At 41.2% G+C, this 23,817-nt stretch overlaps 1 protein-coding gene across 2 annotated transcripts in view; it reads right to left on the bottom strand.

The window, feature by feature from the left end:
- The window catches only part of LOC117271886 (glutamate decarboxylase 1-like), a 30,147-nt gene extending 6,726 nt beyond the window's left edge, over positions 1 to 23,421 (bottom strand). The window contains exons 1-12 of one of the 2 annotated variants that reach the window (XM_033650410.2): positions 23,266 to 23,421; positions 22,270 to 22,386; positions 20,316 to 20,372; positions 18,788 to 18,925; positions 16,143 to 16,385; positions 12,773 to 12,863; positions 2,770 to 2,882; positions 2,479 to 2,594; positions 2,055 to 2,134; positions 1,875 to 1,929; positions 226 to 342; positions 57 to 121 (exon numbers count right to left, since the gene is read on the bottom strand). In XM_033650410.2, coding sequence (XP_033506301.1) covers positions 57 to 121; positions 226 to 342; positions 1,875 to 1,929; positions 2,055 to 2,134; positions 2,479 to 2,594; positions 2,770 to 2,882; positions 12,773 to 12,863; positions 16,143 to 16,385; positions 18,788 to 18,925; positions 20,316 to 20,372; positions 22,270 to 22,345 — 1,151 coding nt within the window. In that variant the 5' untranslated portion in view covers positions 22,346 to 22,386; positions 23,266 to 23,421. The remainder of the gene's footprint in view (positions 1 to 56; positions 122 to 225; positions 343 to 1,874; positions 1,930 to 2,054; positions 2,135 to 2,478; positions 2,595 to 2,769; positions 2,883 to 12,772; positions 12,864 to 16,142; positions 16,386 to 18,787; positions 18,926 to 20,315; positions 20,373 to 22,269; positions 22,387 to 23,265) is intronic. The other variant, XM_033650411.2, reaches the window with a different exon arrangement.
- Positions 23,422 to 23,817: the final 396 nt, after the last annotated feature.

The raw sequence follows: 23,817 nt of genomic DNA, 5'->3' as shown, positions 1-23,817 counted from the left end.
TGAACATTGTCTTTAAATGACACCACAGAGCAACCCACCAGTTCCCATGTACTCACCTCTCGACTCCATTGAGCTTATGACGGTGCTTCCTGGACATCAGCAGTCCACCACCCCACGCTCCCTGAGGAGACAGCACTTTTACACAAGGGTACGCAGGCAAAGACACAGTATCACTACTATCACTACCAAAACACTGCAGCAGCTGCTCCAGTGTCGAGTACTCACATCAACATGGAGCCACAGGTTGTACTTCTCACAGATGTCGGCGATCTCATTGATGGGGTCAAATGCACCGTACACTGTCGAACCAGCTGTGGCGTTCACAAACAGCGGCACGTAACCCTGCAGAATAAACAAACAGAGATAAAAGTGTTGGTTAGACTGATGAAGAAACAAACTAGAATTACCATGCCTCCACCAGCCAGTCAAAAGTTACAGTTTACATCCATGTCTGTCCAGACTTGTACATAGCCATTACAGTAGACAACACTTCAAAAATGGATGTCGCTACAAAGAAGCTACAAATTCGAAAACACAGATGCTTCGTACACATCTTCAACCCGACAGCACAGAAGATCTGTACAATCAGCACAGTTTCAAGATTAGCGTCACCAATTCAGTATCTGACCAAATGACTTCCCTTCTGTTCCTGAGATATGATGTTGAGTAATGGCCAGAAAAGTGTTTTATGCAAAACATTATGATGTCACAGTGAAGCTGACCTTTGACCTTTTGGATGTGAAATATCATCACTTCATTATTTTATCCTATTAGACATCTGTGTGAAATTTTGTCATGATTTCATATAAATTCTTGAGTTATGACCAAAAATGTGTTTTGTGAGGTCACAGTGACCTTTGACAACCAAAAAGAGTCCAAGTGGACGTTCGTACCAAATTTGAAGGAATTCCTTTAAGGTGTTCTTGCGATATTGCATTCACAGGAATGAGATGGACGTACTTCCTGACCAGGATTGTTAAAATTTTGTATTTTTCATTATTTTTTATGTTTTATTTCATTTTTAATTTTTGTTTTCAATTCAGTTTAGTTTTCAATTAGCTAGTTTTTAGTCATCAGTGGCAAGATTTTAAATTTAGATTGGTATTACAATACAAACACAACTCTTGACTCATAGTTATGTACAGTCTCAATAATGCATCATTGCCTCCTAATGCAGGCAGTCTAGAGGTGTCAGACACTTAAATGTAATGCTTTTTAACACATTTTCAAAATATGTATCAGCCAATTTAAGACAGATTTTTTGACAAAACATCTTTTTATCTCATTTAAACACTGCAGCTAAGTATATAGGTAAGTAGTATACATGTAGTTTTTTGTGGCAATATTATTATTAGGGCGAGTTAATCCACATTTTGCCAACAAGTTAATGACAGCATACGGTAAAAGACATTATTAGTTCAGTGGTAGGTTTGAAGTTTTGTAGCATCACAAACTTTAGACCTCGAGATTTAGACCTCGCAAATTCAAATTTAAGACTTTTTAATGACTTTTAAGACCTAATATGTTAAAAATTTGAGATATTTCACGACTTAAAGGACCCGTAGACACCCTGTCATGTTTGTTAAGAAGAAACCTAAAAACATTTACTGTATATTTTTATCTTAGTGTAGTTTTCAGTTAGTTTTTTTCTAAGCTAGAGTTTTTATTTCTAATTCAGTTAACTAAACTGTTTTTCACACCCAGTTTTAGTTTTTCGTTTAGTTTTTGTGAACTATAATAACCCTGGTCTGGACGTACGGACGTAAGGAAACCCCAGACCTAAAAACATAATGCCTCCGACTACAGCTGTAGCCGGCACAAAGGCAGAACAAACAAACAAACTGAAAGAAAGACAACAGAACAATGACACTGACCTTCTGTTTAGCATCGATGATCTTGGCCTCCAGATCTGCAGGAATGACTCTCCCCCTGAAAACATTATCATCACATACATGTCACACAAGTAGAATATTTTTGTGACAGTGCTCACGTACACTATTGCACATATTTACTGTGTTAACTGAGGCATTAAATGTCCAAAATGAGCTCCCCACCTCTCATCTGTGCTCAGCAGGATCACATTCTCAGTACCAAAGCCCAGGGCAGCTCCAGCCTTCTTTATGGAGTAGTGGCTCTGTAGGGACACACATTAGCTTTAATAATTCATCTTTCATTGAAACGAAGTGGAGATTTTGTGAGGTAATTGCTACCAGAGCTTTGGCTTGTTTTCTGTCATGTTGTCGGCCGTTCAGTTCTTTATAGACAAAAGCAGATCTGATAAAAGCAAAAAGAATCCATAAAACTGGCCGTCGCCTTGATTCAAATAGACCTACTGATTATCACCGGACTTCCTCAATGGCCTCAATCTAGAGCCAATGAAGCGTAGCGCCTGCTTTATTACAACACCTAAAATGGTGTGTGTGTGTGTGTGTGTGTGTGTGTGTGTGTGTGTGAGTGTGTGTGTTCACGGTCACGTACGTGTTCAGATGTGAAGAGGACAAGGCGAGGAGCAGCAGACATGCCCTTGGTCTTGACCTCGGGGAAATACTTGTAACGTGCGATCATCACACTGTACATGTTGGAGATGGCGCCCCCTGTTGAGAAGAGACACACACACATCAGCACCTTGGACAGCAGCATTCACACACACATACGCTGTAGTGCATACTGGAAATTAGACTTTTTGTTGATAAGAAAATGAATTTTTCCCCCTTCCAATACAAAATAACACACACTGAATATGTATATGAATATTATTTATGGACTGACCTGGTGAAAAGAGTCCATCTCCCTCTCCGTTGGGCCAACCAATCATCTCTCTCATTTTCTTCAGAGTCAGCTGCTCCATCAACACAAACACCGGAGCGATCTCATAGGTGAACCTGTCGGTCACATCACAGAAAATATGAATATAGCACGTCATTCAACATCACTGTAAGGGTCGAGAGATTAAAGGGACAGTTCACCCCAAAGTCAAATATTTTTCCTCTGTGTTGGAGACATCGGCCATAGAGATGTCTGCCTTCTCTTCAGTATAATGGAACTAGATGGCACTCAGCTTGTGGTGCTCAAGCCGCCAAAAAAAAGCACATCTGAAAAACTCAACAGACATCGATGTCAAGTTTTTCAGATGTATCCAAATCCAAAACAGTTTCGACTGATAAACAGCACTACAGGTGAGAGGAAAACTATGTGTTTTTGATTGTGAGGTGAACTGTCCCTTTAACAACAGCTTTGTGAGCAAGAAGAATAAAAGAAGATTCTTATGCACACACACTTGCAGATAAGAAAGCTTTAATGCACACACACACACACACACACACACACACACACTGGTTTTTCATTAGCCTTACTATAATTCCATCCACAGAGCACAAACTGGAGCTTGTGCTGACTGGGCTAATTAAAAAGTGTCTGATAGGAGCCGGGCAGCAAACATTCATATTCAAAGGCTTTCCAAAATCACTCAGTGGTTTAATTAAAGCCCACAAAGCTCTGATGGCTATCTGTCAATCCTGCCAATCTCAGCAGAGAGTCTGAATGGGGCTGATTTGATGGCTGAGAGGAGGTGTGTGTGTGTGTATGTGTGTGTGTGTGTGAGAGAGAGAGAGAGAGAGAGAGAGAGAGAGAGAGAGAGAGACCGACAGGGGGAGTGTTTAAAAGAGATAACAGCCTCTTCTGACCCCAATATTCAGAAATTGAGGAAGACCCTATAATTGTTCATTTCATTCTTTCATTATAAGAAAGAAAAAGACCAAAAATAATATTCACAAGAAGAATTGTTGGAGAGGTGAGAGACAGATGACAATTTTTTTAAAGAAATGTTGGATGTCAGCTAACAAAAAATAAAATGTTTTGTAGCTCCTCGGACAACAACAAGCAACATCCTGGAGAAGCTAAAGAAGCTTAAAGGGATAGTTTGTTTTTTCTGAAATGGTGTTGTATGAGCTACTTATACATTGTCAATGTATTACCCAGTTTGGAGAAGCAGGCAGGAGCACTGCACAAAACTGTAATATGTTTTAGATTCTTTGACCTACATGTGTGATATTTTCAGGCAAATGGCGCACTGGATTCACTCCAAAGTCCTTCAAAACCAGCACTTGGTCAGTGACCTCTGCCGTCAGACATGGACAAACAAAGCCATCCTTTGACATCGGCATGATATGCGGCTGGTCATTGTTATTGTTAAACGGTGCCCAGTGGTGTCAAGGGGAACCACGGCAAGATAACAATGAAAGTTAAGGTGGCAAAGGTCTGAGTAGGGCAGGTTGGAACGGTGGTGGATGGGTCCAACAATCACTGACTTTCACCCAGGAGGCTGGTGTTCACTTCCTGTATGAATGTAAAGCTAAAACCTGTTCTTTTTTCCTAAACCCAACCACTGCATGTGTTGGCAAAACATAACCATGTGCGTTTATTATTAAAGGAAGAAACAGTGTTGCACCGATGTAGTGCTTTTATGTTGAAAGAGACTGTATGTAAACATAAAATTTCCTGTGAAAACAGAAGTGTGTTTTGAAAGAAGACAATGCATGTAACAGGCTGAAGTTGACACGGTGTCCCAGAACGTCAACAACCAATGCACCCAGGGTACCTTGCATGTCGTATGTGGACGTGGAAAGTCCATGACAAAAATACTGATATGTGACGAGGTTGGAGTGACAATGTGTTGGTCTGCTATCAAACACCACTTTAAGTTTTTTGATGGAGAAAACAAGTTGTGAGGAATTAAAAATGAAGCAAATGTACGTCTTAATTGTAACAGTGTGAGTTACGGTTGTAACACAGTTAAAAAACAACGTTGTATAGCAAAGGATGTGATCAGATATTGTAAAGAAATTAATGATATTCAACCTTATTCAACCTTGTTGACAAGTATTGATTACAACAACATAGTTAGCAAATTTGATCGATGGAAGTTATAAAAGTATTATACAACCCTCATCTGATTTAGAATATAATTGAATGACATCTGACTGAACACAGAGTGCATCCAGTTCCGGGACATTCTGTGTGTATCTGTGCACTGACCCCTGGAGGGTCCAAAACAAGTCACTGAGCTTCAGAGTCTATACCGACACAGTCCATTTATATCTACAAGTTTAATTGACGAAAAGCAGGCATACAAGTTATAAGTTTAGCAAGTTTTGTAATAAAGCTGTGCTCGCAAGTCCAGGCAGGTAAAAATGTAACATGTTACAAATGAGCCACTGGACGCACCTGTGCTTTGTCATTCTTTACAGACCAGAACTGGCATACATGACGTGTGGAAACTATGCCAACTGATGAAGACCAGATACAGGCAGACAGCTGTGTGGATTTTAGCTCCACAATATACAAACCCAAATTTTAGATTTGAAAAATTCACCTGGATTTTAATTTGTGTAAAACTGGTTTGAAGCCATGATGACATTTACGTAGCAACTTACAGCTGTAACGTGTAACATTTAAGGCAACTCTCCCCTGCTGCTGTGGACGGGGGCAGCAACAAAATGTATTTTAGCCATCTAAAAAAATAAAAATAAAAACCATTGTAAGTGTAAGCTATATTTAGAATGTTTTCAATGCTTTACCTTTTCGTCAGACAGCCTGCTCGGATGGAGAAGCCGTCGATGGCTTCAGTTCTTCATCTATGCTTTCGTCAAAGCCAATAGACTCCTTTAATTTTACCTTGCTGAACACAGGAGCTGCTGGTCTACCGCTGCCTCGCTCAGTTAGTTTGTTTGTGTTTTTGTGTGACTTTGGTGAATCTGTACTAACTCTTTACAACACCAAGGTCACACAATAACACAAACTATCTGATCGAGGCAGTGGTAGACCAGCAGCTCCTGTGTTCAGCGATGTTAAATCACTGATTCTGAGTCTGACTTTGAAGAGAGCATAGATAACAGTTTCAGTACCCCGTAGGTAAAGCAGTGAAAATATTTTTAATATAACGTCCTTTTAAAATGATATTGACTTTTTCAGATAATGAAAATACATTTTTCCGCTGACCCCCTCCACAGCAGTACATTGCTTAGCTTCTGTGTCGGTACTCCTGTCTGCTTCTCCAAACTGGTGACATGCCGACTGACATCTACTGTATGTAATACACTGATTATGGATAAGTACCTTATACAACCTCACCTCAAATATCCAAACTATCACTTTAAATGTGTCACAGAAAACCAGCTCTCACACTGAGGCCTGAGCTTTAGCTCTTCGCTAACTGACAGGCCATCTCACTGCCTCCCACACACGCCCTTAGGACTGATCCCTGTTTACCCTGCTTTAAAATGAGGCCAGTTACACAACACTCGTCCACCCCCATCAGCCACCACCACCACCACCACCATTACCATCTACGACAACCATCTCCTCTTTTCTTCCACTCCTTTTTTTTTTCTTTACAAGTCAGTATCTAAACAAGGACTGAAGGGATTTGGTAGCTTGGTTAGAGAGGAGCAGAGATAAAGGCTGTGAGCGGAGGGAGCTGTAGGGAAACAATGCACTGAAGGAAACTGTGACAGAGGACAACAAAGGAAGAGGAGGGGATCATATGGAAGCAGAGCGAGGGATGCGTACAGAAACGAAACAGGACAACGAGGCAAAAAGAAGCGGCAGAGAACAGGAGAGAAAATAGAAGAGAGTGAAAGCCACGGTTGATGATGGATGGAATTAAAAACACAGGAAATAGAGAAAAGAATTGTGTAATTATTCCTGGTGAGGGCTCACCCACGGGATGATTGGGAAATTAGCTTCTGGTTAATGCACCAGATCAGATTGTGAGTGTATGAGCAGCGACGATGAAAGATAGAATCACAAAGAAGACAAAATGAGTCAAATTTCAGCCTCATAATTTCAAAAATACGATGTTCTTTGATTATGTTAAAATTATATCATATAAGGGACAGAAAAATACCTAATATCTTGGATGTATCACTTTCATTTCTTCTTGTAAATGCATCCTAATCACACCAGATAAAAGGGACAAACTAGTGCACCTTTTTAAAATTCCTCTTTTCCGTGTGAGTCATTTCACCGTGTAATGACAATAATGGTGATCATTATCACAATCAGAGCCAATCATTGGTCTTTTCAGGGTGAAAATTACCCCTCAGTCACCTGCCCGTCTCCAGGGACGGCCCCTAAATGCCCTTATTATCGTCATCAAGGGCACTCAATGTGCGCGAGTCAGTTTCTGAATGTGTGTGTCTGTGTGTGACTAACCCTCTGACCCCCCAGCCACACTCTCCTCTCAGCCCCTCAAAGGAGTCAGTCTGTATCCACGGGGACAATAGAGCCAGAATGAGCACTCTGCAGGGAGCCGCAGCAGCCAGTTTCCACAGTGTGACAGGGTTTTCTGTGCAGCCGGAGGACATTGTGTGTCAGTGTGGGGCCCAGCTGGCCTATCTGCTAAGACCAGCTCACAATGAGCCTGCAGTCAATGGACTGGAAACCGTAGCTGCTGTATCTGGGACAGCCAGAGCTGGTGTGTGTGTGTGTGCGCGTGTGTGTCATTATGAAAGTGTGCGCCAGCGTGTGAATTCAATGGCCCTGTCTCTTGGGGCATTCTTCCAACCAGGAGATGAGATGGGAAAGTTTTTCCTGAGAGAGGGTAGTTTCCTCAGCTAATGTTTTGAGAAATGGGATGAATTAAGTGTCTCAATTTTGCTCCAGCGTTTGGCTTATTATCCTCACATTGATCTTTTATTTAGCAGCCAGTCTGGGAGAGAAGATAGAGGCCGCGATAATGAGAGGATACAGAATGCTCAATTTGTGTATATGAGTGGAGTATATTGTCCTCTACCCACGACTTATCGCATATGGTCTTTTTTCACTGTGCGGGTCGTGCTGTCTCTGCAGTTATACATCAGTTTGTACCACGAAACTCTGTCTCTAGATCAATGTCACCTAGAAAAACTCCTGTGGATTTGTTGTGCTTAGATATTTAAAAGTAAGTTCACCCCAGAATCAAAAATGCATGTTTTTCCTTGCAGAGTGTTGGAGATATCAGCCATAGAGATGTCTGTCTTCTCTCCAATATAATGGAACGAGATGGCACTCAGCTTGTGGTGCTCAAAGCGCCAAAAATACAAAGCACATCTGAAAAACTTAACATCAATGTCTCTTTCCTGCCAACCGAATCACTGTGTGGAAGGAAGCGTGCATCTACTCATGGACAAGAGGCACATACTGGTGACAGCATAAGATGCAATATAAGCTGATACGAAATCTTTAAAAAATGCCTTTTTAAACAAATCAGCGGCCATACTGTTCACCTATGTAATAGTATATGCCAAAAAAGATTACAAAAAATCTACACCTGCCAACTGTACCACAGCCCAGAAGGAAGTGTGCATCTACAGCTAGCACACCTAGCACCACTGAGCTAGCTAATGTTACAGCTCAGCCGAGAAGGACGCCATTCATGTTTCACTCGCTGTCACGAACACGAGCCTCTCCTTCATGAGTAGATGCACGTTTCCTTCTGTGTGGTGATATTACTGGCGGGTGTAGTCGGCGTTGTACATTTCTGTCAACAACGGATATGTTATATTTGTACAATATTACATAGCGGATATGTTGACACTTTGCATTTCAAAAATGCTGTGGTTAATGTGTGGTTAGGTTCAGGCACAAAAGCCACTCGGTTCTGTTTCGGAAAAGATCATGTTTTGACTTAAAATACCTTGTTTGGGGGGCAGAGTACTGACAAGAAAAGCAGAAATGTTTTAGTGAAAAACAACTGGTTTTCATTCCTAAAAAAGCTGCTGGAAAAACAGTCGCTACAAAACACTCATGTTTGGTGTCTAAAATGCTGCTGGAGAAACAGTAATGACTCGCTTAAATTGTCATGTAACATGGTTTCAATAACATGCAATGCCAATTGTTGTCTGGCAAGTGGGGTGAAAAAAAAATTTCACCATGAAACTGCTCACAACAAGGTCTGTGGATTATCTTGAGTAACCAGGTCATGATTTCTGGAAAGAGACATTACTGCTGAGTTCTTCAAATGTATTTTTTGGTACTTTGAGCACCACAAGCTGAGTGCAGTTTAGACAGTTTTTTCTTGGTGTGATTTTAGGCTTTTGGGAAAGTGTGATGTGTTCTCAATATTATTTTTTTTTCCACATTTATACTGAATAACTAAACAATTGATTAAGAAAATAATTGGCAGATTAAATGATAAAGAAACAATGTCAGTTGCAGCCTTACGTAAGAGTGCAGTTTCCTTGGAGTCAGTCCTCATACTGTCAATGTGGCTGTCAATAAGCATCTAAAACATTTTGTAGGTGTCCACAGTGCATAAGGCAGTCATTTCTTACTTTTGAGCAGTGTGCATGTTTTGGTAAATATGAAGTTTAGCACTAAGCTTCCTCATTTCCATTTTGACATGTATGCTGACTGTAAAAAAAGAGAAACCATTACTGGTGATTGAATGCAGACCGAATGGGATAAGTAAATGATATTGCGCTGTCACGTTTTGATGGTGATTGCAAGAATAGGACGCATGCAGATATCTTTATTAAAGTGAATTAGTGATGATGAATGAGTCATGCATCAATAAAAACGTAATTTTACAAATGATGATGAAGATACAGAAAAATAGAAATGTGTGGCAAAAAAGGCCTATTGTTAATATTTTAGAGAACAAATTAAGTTTAGAGAGGAGATCAAAGCAGGGTTTCTACATGTTAAGGTAAGTTATATTTAAGTTGTTTTTTATGTCACACCAGTCTCTTTAGTCCTTCCCTGTTCCCAGAAACCTCCCTTTCACACCTGTTCTGTATCAGTCTTGTTTGCTCCACCCTAGTGTTCCCCTCCACACCCTTGTTGTTACCCCATTTCCCTCCTTTTGCCCGTGTCCTCCTACTCCAGCTGTGTCTCATTCTTATGATTAGCTCTCTGTGTATATATACCTGTATGTTTCTCTTTGTTCCTTGTCAGATTATCTGCGTTTATTCCTGTGCTCATCCCTGTGTTGTTGGTGTCATTCCCTGCTCTGTTTCCTTCCTAGTGTCTTGTGTTAGATTTGGATTTATCATCGAGTTCATCGTATTATCCCAGTGGGTTTGCATTTTAGTTTTCGTTCTTCTTTCATTTGGACTTTCAGTTACCTGCCTGTTCTGGATGTTTTTTTTATCAGCTTTATTAAAGCTAGCTTTTTGTTAAAACTTAAACCTGCCTGCTGCACTGCGTTTGATATCAGTTACTTTGGCTCGGACGATTTTGCCCAGAGGATTTTTCTAACAAAACATGACATCATTGTGTTTCTAACTTTGCATCTGGGATTTCACTACCTTTATTCCCATCATGCCAAGTTTGAAAAACTTTGAAATACACAGAGCTTCGTATGCATTGCTTTGTATCGGTTTCAGCCATGCTGCCAGATCTGGTTTAACAGCCAATTTTTGCTGCATTTGCACTTCCTCGTATCATCCTGGCTACAGTGATGGCTAACTAGCAGACAGTGGATCCTTTAATCATCTCAGCTGGAAACAAAATATAAGTGTTGGTGGTTCCACTATTCTGATCTGCATGACGTTTATACAAGAGACATTTGTTAAATTACTTTTACAGAATAGATGTTACCAATTATTTTTGAGCTTTTACAATTCAGTGAAACATGGATTCATAAAATTCTCCTTCCCTTGTCTGAGCATTTTAAGACTTTTTAAAGACTAATTTAAGACATTTTATACCAATTAAGGCCTTATTTTTTAGGTTAATGAATTAAATGCATTTTAAGACTTTTTAAGGATCTGCAGCAACCCTGTATTAAGAGCTGTTTTGAGTTTATATCTACTCAAATGAGGGAATCAAGTTAAAACGATTTATTTGTCCCTTCGCTGAGAGTGAACTGACAGAGCTGTAAACATTAGGCTCTGCACAGAAATGCTTGTCAATGTGTGTGTGTGCATGCATCTGTATTCAATACTCTGATATTGTACTATAATATTAGTGTGATGTTCTTCATTTAATTCCAGTGATCATAAAACAGAGTTATGGCTTATTCACAGCATGTACTATGTGTGTGTGTGAGTGTGTGTGTGTGTGTGTTGAGAGTGTGTGATGTGGATGTGGTTCATTCATGCCCTCTATCAGACTGGGCCACCATGTAACTGTGACCTGAGATCAATATGCAATCTAACCACCCCTGAGGCTGGGCTGCATCCGATATACAGTACAGCCTGCCGTCCATCAATACACCGTCTCAACAGGACAAACCAAACACTTTATATAACTGCCCTCAGAGGCTGTTGGGACACATGCTTGTGACTAATTGTGGAGCGAGCTGAGGGGAACAAAACAAGCACCCCCACCATGACTTTATATGAGTGTAACCACTGGGGGCTGTTTCCAGTGGCCTACAAACTGGAAGTTGTCCTGTCGTGACATGAAGAGGTGTTTCCCTTGTGTAGATAATAACGGTGTCGTGTTGAAGGTCAAAAAGGACAGCTGATGGTGTTTATCAGATTGTGACTTTAAATAATAAGGTGATTAAACAAGTTGTTTTTTTGTCCCTCTGGGGCATCGTATCAAATGTCTTACAAAACAGCTCAGGGTGAAGTTTGGGTTCCGTTATAGAAACAAATGCTGTTTCTCTTTTAGTGGAAGCAAAAAACTGGTTCAAGTGACGCTTTTATCCGCACTTGATTATGGTAATATTTTATATATACATGCAAATTCATCTTCCTTGACAATGTAAGATGCCGTGCTGCGGTTTGTCTCTCATTCTGATTTCTGCTCACATCACTGCAGTTCGTATGAGAACAGTTTGTCTTCTTTATCCTCCTGAGACCAGAGCTTTTTGTTTGCTATGCATTTTTGATTTCTCCAAGCTATTGAAGAACAGTGACATATGTCCTCATATGGGGACAATGGGTTTATTTTTAATAGTCACAAGTGTGTAATGTGTTTCATTCATATTTCAATACCTGAACATTGTTGAGTCAAAAGCTCGTTTAAGATGAGGCCTGCGCAGATTCGATCACTGGCGACTGCTGCACAGTGCATGGCAGTTAGTTTTGTGTCCGACATTTCGACATGCTCTGACATCATACAAAAGCGGACAGCAATAATCTTGTGAGAGAGGCGGCCGCAGTTTTTAGAGCCAGGTGCTGCAGTTGCTCTCCACCGACAGCAAGACCCAAGGCATGATGGGAAACGCCTGGCTTAGTATTCTCTATTTTGGTGTTTTTATATTTTAAATTTTTTTTAATGTGCCAATTTGTGCCTTTTCAGCATTAATTCTGGCGTCATTCTATCTTTAATGTGGTCAAAATAAAAGTCCTCTGGTATTTTCATGTTTTTACTCTGGGGAGCAAACATTGATAGATTGCTGAACAGGCCTATTGAGCGCAAAGTGTCAGAGGCACCTCTGACCTCACCTGCAAAATCTCACTCAATTAACCCCCATCGACCAGGGGACTCAATATGACCGCAGAAAGATGCAAAGGAGCTGCAAAGAGACACAAAATGACTACAAAGAGACATAAAAAAGGCCAAAAGGTGACACAAAATGACCACATACAAAATCACCCCAAGAAAAAGAGACGCAAAACCACAAAAAGATGCATAATGACTGCAGATAGATGCGAAACAACAACAAAAAAGAAAAAGCTATACACCTATAAAGTCTGTGTATCCTCCTTTGAAGGAGAGGCGGTGGAGCCTTTTGCATATCTGTGCCCACTGTCTCATAAACCAGCCATGGAGATAACTGCAAATGTTCTACAATAACCCAGTGTCATTCCAAAATCATCAAAATAGGTACAAGACTTACATGTTGGTGTTGGCAGTGGAGGTGAGCCACTCTCCAGCCAGACCAATGATGTCCAGACCAGAGGACAGCTGGTTGAAGAATCGAGGGTGACCTGAACAGAGAAAAATAAACACAAACTATCTTAACGGCTTTCTTATTAACAGGGCTGCACTGAGGGAATCATGCCTTACATAAAGAGAAAACAGTCACAAAGAGAGCCACTAATATATCTGCCTGAATAAATACGACTACAATGTCCTGCAAGCTAAAGCTGACTGCCTAGGGGAGACCGGGGCTGGTTGGCACACAGCTTTTCTCAGGTCACAGAAACAAAAATGTAACACATAAAATTTTGCTTTCTTCACCTGAACTCATCTACTATGTTAAAACATCTGAAATTCACTCATTTTTTTGGTGAGTGTCATTTCAGTTTCAGTTAACAATCACGACTTTCACCCGGGAGAGTGGTGTTTGTGTCCCGTAAGCTTATGGAGCCAAAATCTGTTTTTTTCCCCTCCTAAACCCAACCGCATGCGTTTGTTGTTGAGGGGGAAAAAAACCTCAATTTGCAGTGTTGTACCGACATAGTGCGTTTATTTTGAAAGATACTGTATGTAAACTTTACATTTCGTGTGAAGACTGAAGTGTATTTTACCAGCTCAGTGGCCTTGTGGTAGAGTGTCCGCCCTGAGACTGGGAGGTCGTGGGTTCGATCCCCGGCCGGGTCATACCAAAGACTATAAAAATGGGACCCATTGCCTCCCTGCTTGGCACTCAGCATCAGGGGTTGGAATTGGGGGGTTAGATCACCACATGATTCCCAAGCACGGCACCGCTGCTGCTCACCGCTCCCTCAGGGGATGGGTCAAATGCGGAGAACAAATTTCACACACTCAGGTGTGTGACAATCAGTGGAACTTTACCTTTACCTTTACCTATTTTGAAGGAAGACAATGCATGTAACAGGCTGATGTTGACACGGCTGCTGCTTGGAATACTCTAACATACATTATGCCTGAGAAATACAGCAGAGAGGGAAACGTGTGCCAACCAGCCCCGGTCTCCCCTACATCTGACTGTGAAAAAATAAAAAACATAAAGAAACAGCTCCTCGTTTGATTTTGTATTCCCCTGGTCAGCCATGAAACCTCAGGGATCTGACAAAGCACTGCTCAGTGTACATAATTACACTGGTAACAAGGTTATATGACAGCCAGTTAGACTCTGAGGTGCCTGCATACACAGTCATCGTCAATAGGCCCGGAGCCTGAGTGCACTCATGGATATAAGCACCTTGTGGAGGTGGTGCTGTACGGCTCGCAGTATAAATATCTGTGCAACATTACATCTCAGTTCATATATAGAAAATAAATCTAATTTTAATCACAGCGCTGCAAAGAATGAGCCGCTTTGTGTTTCAGCACCGCGGACAGCTCCTCCAGCAGAACTCCACAAAAACCCCCTCACCGTGTCTGTGGATGAAAAGTGGTGTTGAGTTGTAGACACAGCAGACCCTACGTGATATATAAAACCCAAGGGACAGTTTGAGCGCTGTCGGTTTTAACAGCTTGAAACAGTCCATGTTAGGATCCCCTCAGGCAACACTTGCTTTAATAGGCTAAGTCCAGGGTGGGTGGGGAGGTGTCAACTGAATTACCAGGGGGACAATAAATAATAGGTTGTACACTATCTGGTAAACAGCTTCTTCTCTAATGGTGTGTGTGCTGACGTTGTCTCTGCATAGTAAAATTGTCAGTATTGATAAACCTGAAGGTATGGTTTTTTTTAGAATTTATGTATCACCATTTTGGGGAAACTACCATCAGAGGTGTCAGGGACTGTTCTTTATTTATCAGATAAGGGAGGTGGCTAGGGTGTGACCCTTTTGTTTCTGATCCTTCCCAAAGATGCAAATATTCCTTGAGCCTCCCCAAATGACCGGCAGAAAATGCATGACCCTCCCTCCACCAGTAATTAGTTAGTCCCTTTTACTGTTGAAAAAGAAAGGCCTGTCTCAATTAGAGGCCTGGTCTGGTTGCCGAGATTTTTTTTAAAGAAGTTCTTCAATGTATAAAACCGGGTGGTTGGCTCCCTCTAATTATGCGTCCATTCCTCAATTACCCTGTAAGTCATTTATATTCCTTTAGCCCATATAAGGGTCCTCAGATCAACAAAATTAAAATGGTTTTTCATAAAAATTTATCCAAGTTGTGAGTGTTGTTTTAAAAGGATAAAGTGGTGTTGTGTCGGTATGCTGGGTGCCGTAATCCTCTCTCTGATGTGCTGTCTGTCAGAGCCAGATCAAATAATTGATTCAGAATTATCTGAAGGCTAATTTCTAAACAAGTAATATTCATACTGGCTTAAATAAACAGTTTGATTTCCCATCTTTGCTGATCAGCAGTGTTGTGTGAAAGGAATTAAAGGCCTGTCCCAAATATAGGCCCGTTGGTTTCACTGATTTCAGCAAATAATATAAGTTTTACGGTATAAGATTTTTTCCATCTTTTGATGTTTGAAACGTAAAAGTTAAAATCCTGGACTTCAAGAAGAGACTCAGTTTTTCATTCTTGTCATGCATGCTGGTTAGTTCGTGCAAGCAATTTATTTTTGGTCAAATTTTAAATGAGACTGAGATTTTGATGAAATATCTCTATTTTAAGCTCAATTTTTTATTCATTTATTTTTTTCTGACAGAAGTGTTCCTTGCACATGATGTGTCCAAGGACCATCGGAAATTTAAAAATCCATCCCCATGTAGCCTTGCCGCAGTGGCCGTGGGTTTGATTCCAACCCTCAGTCCTTTGCTGCATGTCATTCCCCTGCTCTCTCCTTCCTTGATGCTATAACTGTCTTATCAATTAAATGCAAATAGCCCTCCCAAAAAAATCAAATATTTAAAAAATATTTTTTTAAATAAAATCAAAAACTGTAACATAAATTAAATTTGAAAAATCTAAAATAAGAAAAAAAATTTAAAAAATCAAAAATTCAATTTCTAAAAAAATAAAAAAAATGCCTGTTTTCTTAAAAATCAGCAGCAGAATAAATACAAAATACAACCCTTTTAAATTTGTATGAACCTCCCCTACGCCAAAAATAAAAAAATATAAGCCCCTCCCCAGTGCTTAAAAAAATTGTTTGACACCCCCCCAATCATGTAGCCTAATAACTATAACTGTCAAGCTCGGATATGATATTGAGCTTTGTATATGAACATATGAAAATATCCTATCTTGAACTGAGAGAGTAAAAGGTTATTATTTTGTATTCCAACACCTCCCTGTCTCCTTTTGATATTCAAAATAACACACACCATCATATGAATTATTCAAACCAGCACATTTATGGCTCAGCTCAGCCTTGAAGGTGTCCCTGTCTCCTGGCCTACCTGTCCTGACGCCATATTTGAGCGTGTCCCTGCAGTCCACCAGGATCTGCTCCAGGGACTCGGGCTGGTCGGACAGCTCCAGGTTGAAGCCCTCCATGCCCTCCAGGAGCTGGTGGGGGTGGTGGAAGTCCAGCACCTTGGTGGAGCGGTCAAAAGTCTTCTTGACGTAGTTGGTGAGGATGTCGACGATCTCCAGCAGAAACTGGATGGTGGGCTCCTCTCCATTCTTGGCTGGCAGCAGGTCTGAGAGGTGAGGAGGGAGACAGAGGGTCATTTAGCCTGAATGATGGAGTTAGGTCCCGCTTTGTCGAGCCAAGAGCGAGTTAATCACCACCATTTAATTGAGTGCTGTAATTAGAGGACACTTAGTCATTCTTTTAAGCCCAAATTTGGTTTTGTATTCCTAACCAGTTTTTGCTGGTCACCTGGCTGTGTGTAATGATCCTGGTCGACATGCACTGACAACTAAGTTTAATATCCTGCATATGTGCAATATAGGCACTGGATTTGAAATTGAACTTGAATAACATAATTTTGATGATATAATCTAACAGTAGAGCCTACTGTAGCTTTGGCTGATGTCATTAGTCACTACTGCATATCATCTTTGGTCATACATTTTGGCTAGTGAGCTTTAAACTAAGAAATGCACCAACAGGTGAGCCTAATACTTGTCACCTTACAAAAAGAAATGTAGAATAATTTTTTTGAAAAAAAGAAGGTGTATGTTACTGTTTGAATTTCAGTAAGTCAACTCCCAGTCTCTGATTTTTCTATGTTGTTTTAATCATTATTATGCCTCTAATTGTGTCCTCCTCTAAAGTAGTGGTTCTCAACCAGAGGTCCGGGGACCTCTGAGGGGTCCTTGAGGGATTTCCAGGGGGTCCCCAGAAAAATGGGGAATAGCCTAGGTTATTGTCAACATTTAATTCACTATAGAAGTGACCCCAATGTGAGTAAGAGTCATAAGTAGGGATGCACACATCGATATGGCTGATATTCTCTTCGTTGACTGCCATTAGCCGGTCATAAAATAAAATTACATTTACAGATGGCTGATGTTTTTCTGTGGTGTCACTTCACTTTTGTGCAGGCTACAAAGCAAAGCTCAAGACAAAAACATCCAGGGGACAATAGAAAAGGTTTTGGGGACCTTCTGGACACAAGGATGCAGTAAACAACATGTCAGAGGACGCACCCTATTGTTTCTCTGATATGCTACACTGTGAACAACAAATGTGCCTTGAATTCAGCAGGAGGAGAGCGAGTTAAGTTGGCTCTAACCAGCCAGAACTGGAGCTAACAGCTCATGGAGGCTGCATTGAGTTACATTATGATGCGTTCAAGCTCTATTCAGTAAAAATGACCATTGGGTGAAGATAAATTGTAATTTACTCATGATGCATTCAGTATAATCCTGTAAAATGTAGATTTGGTGACAAATTTGAATAAATACATTTGTTTGAAAAGAGAAATGTGTTGTTGTTCACAGCAAAATAAAATAGATATTAGAGAGGGAATTATAATATACAGTAAACAAAAGCCTTTTGAGGCAGTTATTTTTTAAAAAAGATTTTCATGTAAAAAAAAAAAGAAGGTTATATTAAAGGTTGTTTCTTACATTTTGCAGTATTGAATTTGTGTTCATTCAAAGGTAGTGTCATTAATTTTATAATAATGAAGATTTATTTGTTTTCCTGGTGAAAATGGGGGAATAACAAAACAAAACTAACAAACAAAAAACAATCTGCATCAGTACTGGCCCAGAATTTTACAATTGCTGCATCTAAATTAATAAGACATACTATTCACATCATAGGTTTTACTTCCTCCACGGTTATCTCCTCAACTGTAGATGACAAAAAATAAAATTCTGGTCTGAATCAAATCTAACATCCAAAATCTTTTCAGATGTAAGTCCCTGCAGCAAAATCTTATTAAAATTGGGGTCTGTGACATAATCTGTATCAATTTAAGGGGTCCTTGACACAAAAAGGTTGAGGTTAAAGGGTTTTTTTTTGGTGGAGTTGTTGTATGCTGTGAAGCTATCTGAGGCAAATTGTGATTTGTGATATTGGACTTTTTAAATAAAACTGAATTGAACTGAATCAATTGAGAGACTGAACTTTGTATAAAAAAAATAGTGGAGCTCCCCGAGGCCCCGTTCATTTCCCAAAGGTGCAAAATGGTTTAGTCCACTCCTGACTGCTTATCTGATGGAGCACCAACGTTCATGTCTTTCACTAAGAAAGAGAAACTGGGGCTCTAAAATTAAAATAAAGACAGACAGGACAGGGAAATAAAACAAACTGACGTGTAAAAATAAAAATAAAAATGTGTGTGAGAGAGACATGGCTCAAGAGTGGAGGGGCAGGGGCCCCACAGAGACTCCTTATGCATAGGGCCCTGAATTTGGAGCTACACCCCTGTGGGAAAGTTGACTTTTATTAGGTGTAAAAACAGTATTGTAAAGAAATAAAAGATAATAAAGCCAACAGCTAATAAACCCTATACCTCACACCTTTAACAGCTTTATCTCAGCCACTGTAATGTCAAGTAATGAGCCGGTGACTAATGAGACCATAAAGCTCTGATAAAGCACACATTAGCTTATTTTTTAATATTGGCTGTGACGTATCTCTCACCTCTGGCGAACAGGTTGGAGAAGTCGGTCTCGGTGAGGCGGAAGCGCGCGTCCCGGTCGCTGTTGTCGCACGAGAGCAGGTTCTTCTGGCCCGCGAGCCTGCCCTTATCATCCAGGCTGTTGTTCTTCTGCAGGAACCCTAAGGTGTTACACGGCGGAGGGCAGCAGTTATCACCAAACACATCCATCCCGCACACAAGACGGAATTATGAGACCAAAATATAATTAAAAACACAAATAATAATAATAATAATAATAATAATAATAATAATAATAATAATAATAAATGTCCAAATGTTCTATAAAATTCTATAAATATGAGGCAGCTTTTGCAAAATATCTATGTTGTGCAAAATCAGCTCCTGACGCCCTGAATTCTTTCATGAGAAATGTTTTTCTGGTGGAGGCCAAACCTATATACACACAGCTAGAAGAGGGACCACCGTGGGTGCCCGCCCCACCCTGTGGCGTCACAACCGCACCCCAGTGAGTCCTGATCGGCTCAGGGTGATGATGACCCACACAGCCAATAAATAGGGGTTAATGAAGGATGCAGACTGCCTCCTGCAGGGCCTATAAACTCCATCACTCATCAGATGTCACACAGGCCCTCTGTATCTGCAGCATGATTTGTGTGTGTGTGTGTGTATGAAATATTCCCTCTCACAATTTCTGCAATGGAAACTCCACAATACCTCGCTCATTAAATCCTAAATGACGTATTCAAAATCAATATTTGAGACCATCGAGCTACCGAAGCCTCCATAAAGAAATATTCCCATTCAATTCCATTCCGGTTCATTAAAATGTCATTTAGACCAATCAAAATATAATGGTCATTCTCTCACTCTCAGAAATGGCAAACTTATTCGATCCTTGGGTCTTAATTGATTTCTGCCATAACAAACAGGCCAGTAATATCCTCTTTGGCATTTATTTCCCTTTGCTATGGCTGCAGGAAATACACAGATCCATACATTTTATTTTTGTCACATTCCTTTCTGCTGCAGCGTCACACCGTGCACTCTTTGCTGCAAAGAAATATCTGAATGAGGAATAAAACTTCTCCTTTATTTACAGATTATTCTGAAGGGCGTTATAACATATATTTCCAGGCCTGTCTCGAGGATTTTTCTCTCGGTGGTGAGATGGAAAAAGACGTGGGGGGTGCAGGGGGCGGTCGGGAGGGTGATCATCATCAGACCTACAGGCTAATGTCCACTGACCTTTAGAAGATGGAAACACGCTGTGACAATAGTGGAGAGCCCTACTCTAATAACAGCCTTTATCATGGTCTATTTCAGGCCTCAATCCGGGGTTATTTATTAAAAATAAATAGAAATAATAAGAGCTACCCTATGAAGAAACATTTAAAGGAAAATAGGCAGAATGCATATCAAATTCCCAGTGGGAGATAATCATATCCAGAAGATTCTGGTCATCCAAAATTGCATTTGTGTCAAAACTGTGGCTGAAAATATAAGATGCGTAAATGTGGAGCGTTTTGTGCGCCCACAAAAATAACTTACCACAAATCTTCATCCCCAGTTTCCGTGTGCATCCGTGCATCCACGCATATTCGTAAGCTAAAACAGAATGAACGTTTGAATTTCTGGTGTGCAGGCCGCGGAGACAACGTGGATGATCGGATGATGGATAGAAAGCTGGTGGAGCACAGTGAGCACAGTGGAGGCGTGATGCGCACGGCTCTTGGTCGGGTGTGTGAGTCTGAACACTGCAGGGTGGTTTATAATATTTTTATACGAGGATTTTTTTTTGTCTCTGAGTGGGTCATGCTTGGCTGCTAATTTATCCACATTTTTATTTACCTCAGCACCCACTGATCATAAGGGGATGCGTCTTATAACATTTCCGATTTAAGTTCAATCGGCCCACGCCGGCTCACACACCCAGCCAAGGGGCGGACTGGAATTAACACCCGTGAAATGAGCTCACGGAGGAGGGCAGGAATTAATTGAGTGAAACACAGTATGTGACTGGAGCGAGCTGGTAATGTCCGTGGCCGGAGAGTCTGGGCTGTAGCCGGCGTGATGCAGAAACTTATAGGCTAGTGCGTCTCATGCATACACACTCCCACCCACACACACTCACACACACACCCGAGCATGGACATGCGTGAGCAGAGATGGAGCAGAAGCCAGAGGGAATAAAATGCAGGGCGCGCAGCGGCGGCGGCGGCGATGACTATACACCTGATGGAAAACTTTCAAAACAAAAACAAGTATTTAAATTTACTGAAGCAATTCCACTCTGAGAGAACAGCTCGGGGTGTGCTGAGGCCAAGGCACACACACGCGCGCGCGCACACACACACACGCACACAGAGGCGCGCACACGCAGACACAGACACTAGAAGCCGCCAGGCGTGAGATGGAGCGTGGAGGAGAGATAATGGCAACATCCAGCAGCAGTATACGAGCAAGTCAAACAAAACAAACATCTTCTTTGTAATGGGCTTTTTCTCGGGACAAATTCCACTTTTGAAATAAGTCTAACATTTTTTTTGTAGACATATTTATCGACACCCAGGGGCCACAAATAAAAATCCAACTTTATTCGATAAGGAGAGAAAATATGAAACTGAATCGTGCATTGGGAGCTCGGGAGCTTATTTCCTTTTACATTTGACCGAAGAGAAAAAACCTGTAATGATTTCCCCTGCGTTGCACTGCAGATGGCTGCTCAAGTGCACCATTATGGGGTCGATTTTGTGCACGCGACAACGGCCCTAAAATGATGAATTAACCCCACAGGTTAATGTTTAAATAGGTTCTGCCACATTAAAAAAAGCAGCGGAATATTTCTCCAAGAGCAGCTAATCTATGCAGCCTCGAGGGCCCCAAACATCCTGGGGAGTGAGATAAGATGAATTATGACATCGATAAAAATTGGCATTTTTTTGTGAAATTGTGGGAAACAAAAAACAAAAGGAAGATTTCAACCCGGACACTGAGGCGTCACTGCGGGAAAACAGGAGGGAAATTCAAATCAGGGTTATATTCGATCGAAAAATACATTTTTATTTTTAAAAAAAATGCTCTTGGATCATTATATATACCAAAGCCTTGATGGCGTATTACATCAGCGCCAGGTTCGCCGCTCGGTGCGCACCACTGATCCGCCAGACAGCGACAGGCAGCTGTGATGGCTCTGTTTTTAACCGGAATGATTAACGACGGAGCACACGCAGCAAATGGCCCGGGCGAGACTCGCCTTTATCAGACAGGGAAGGAGGGGAGAGGCAGACAGAGATGTGTGTGTGTAGGGGGGAGCTGCATGGCTTGAAACCTTGCGTTAAGTGTCTTTGAGCAAGGCACCGAGCCCCTGTCAGCTCCAGCGGGCTGTTTCTGTAAGCACAGCCTGAGCGCTCCGGAGAGGGACAGCCTTAACGAGAATTTACCCTCGGGGATCGATACGGGATCACGGTGGTATTAACAGAGGAAGGAGTGTGTGAGGACGTACTTGAGGACGGAGGTCTTAAATTGGCGGAGTTGGGGTCCTGTTCCCCGCCGGTGGCTCTCGGTTCAGACGTTGCCATCAGTCTTCTGTTATCTGATCTCCAGCTGGGGAATTATTCAACTGCAAACAAATGGTCCAGGGTTAGGAGCTTAAAGAATACACACCTGAAATATAGATTTGTCAATTTAGATCAGGGATTTGATCAGCAAAATGATCCACTGCATGCAGGAACCATTTATTCCCGATGGAGAGGTGGTTGAGCTGAGCCGCTCGGTTTGGAGAGGATTGCGCACGACGCACCAGCAGTACGCACATCAGGATGAATAGCCTTGGTGATAACATAGCGCCTATGTGGGCACATTCATTTTGGAGATAGCCTCCAATATTTCTTGCATTCAACTGGCCATTAAAGCCTCACAGGGCTGCTGTATCTGACATTAATGGGCAATGTAAAAGATAAAAATTTAAATTATCAGAGAGGTACAGATATAATAAATATATATCTTGTTCTCGTTATACTGGAACAAAATTATATTTTTCCATAGATATCAAATGTCTCTGTCCCTGAAATTTCTAAAAAATAAAGACAAAAAGATTAAAAAAATATGCTTCAAATTTAAATGAGTAGATGACAGGACAGATTGATCACATCAAAGCTGAATTATTAAGTAAACATCAATAAGATGCAACCATAAATAACATACATCATTTACCTATTGACTCTGCAATCGACATTTCAATTAAGTTGCGCTTTGAACAAGCACATCCCATAATATCATCACTCATTGTCACCGTGGTGTGAGAGACAGACTGGTCACTTAATGAATTCCTTCTGTCACTCATCTCTCTTTCAAACGGCACAGCGAATTATATCAGATTATTTGGTTAATTTTCTCCAGAATAACTCCGACGTTACAATCACCTGTGCGTCTGTAAAGGAATATGAAGCCTATACATGTATGAAGGGCGCTGGTGAAATGAAAGGAGAAGGCATCTTACCGGCTCACAGGTTGTCGAGTCCAGAGAAACTATAACTAGATGGTACAATTGCCACCCAAAGGCGCGACAAGGAACAGTCCAGTGATGGCGGAATACCAACAGAGCGCACTAATAAAATCCCATCCAGCGGTGCGCAAGTGACCCTTTCTCCCTCAAGAATATTTTTTTATTCGTTATTTATATCTCAGGCTCCGGCTGCCCATTGGTCTCTTCACGCAAGCATGAGTCACAGCCTTGCCTCCCTCTGACGACTAATGAAGCTTCCCTGAGTGCTAGTGACAGCCACAATCCACTTTAAGAAGCAAAAGAAGCAAAAAAGCAAAAGGAAAAGCACCAGTGACGTATACCCACCCCTCTCTGTGTGTGAATGTGTGTCTCCAGGTGTGGGTGGGTGTCACAGGATGGAGGATGGAGATGTGAAATGTGTTTAGAGCAGGTTACACAGCAATTGACCTTGAGACGGCAAACACAGTAGGTTTGTGGGTTTTAGCAACAACAGATATACATTCAGAATTTATACATCCCAGTTTCAGTGGAGCTGTGGGGGCTTCG

The sequence above is a fragment of the Epinephelus lanceolatus genome, chromosome 12 (assembly GCF_041903045.1).
Source record: "Epinephelus lanceolatus isolate andai-2023 chromosome 12, ASM4190304v1, whole genome shotgun sequence".
NCBI classification, from domain to species: Eukaryota; Metazoa; Chordata; class Actinopteri; order Perciformes; family Serranidae; genus Epinephelus; species Epinephelus lanceolatus.
This window is presented reverse-complemented; position numbering and strand designations above follow the sequence as displayed.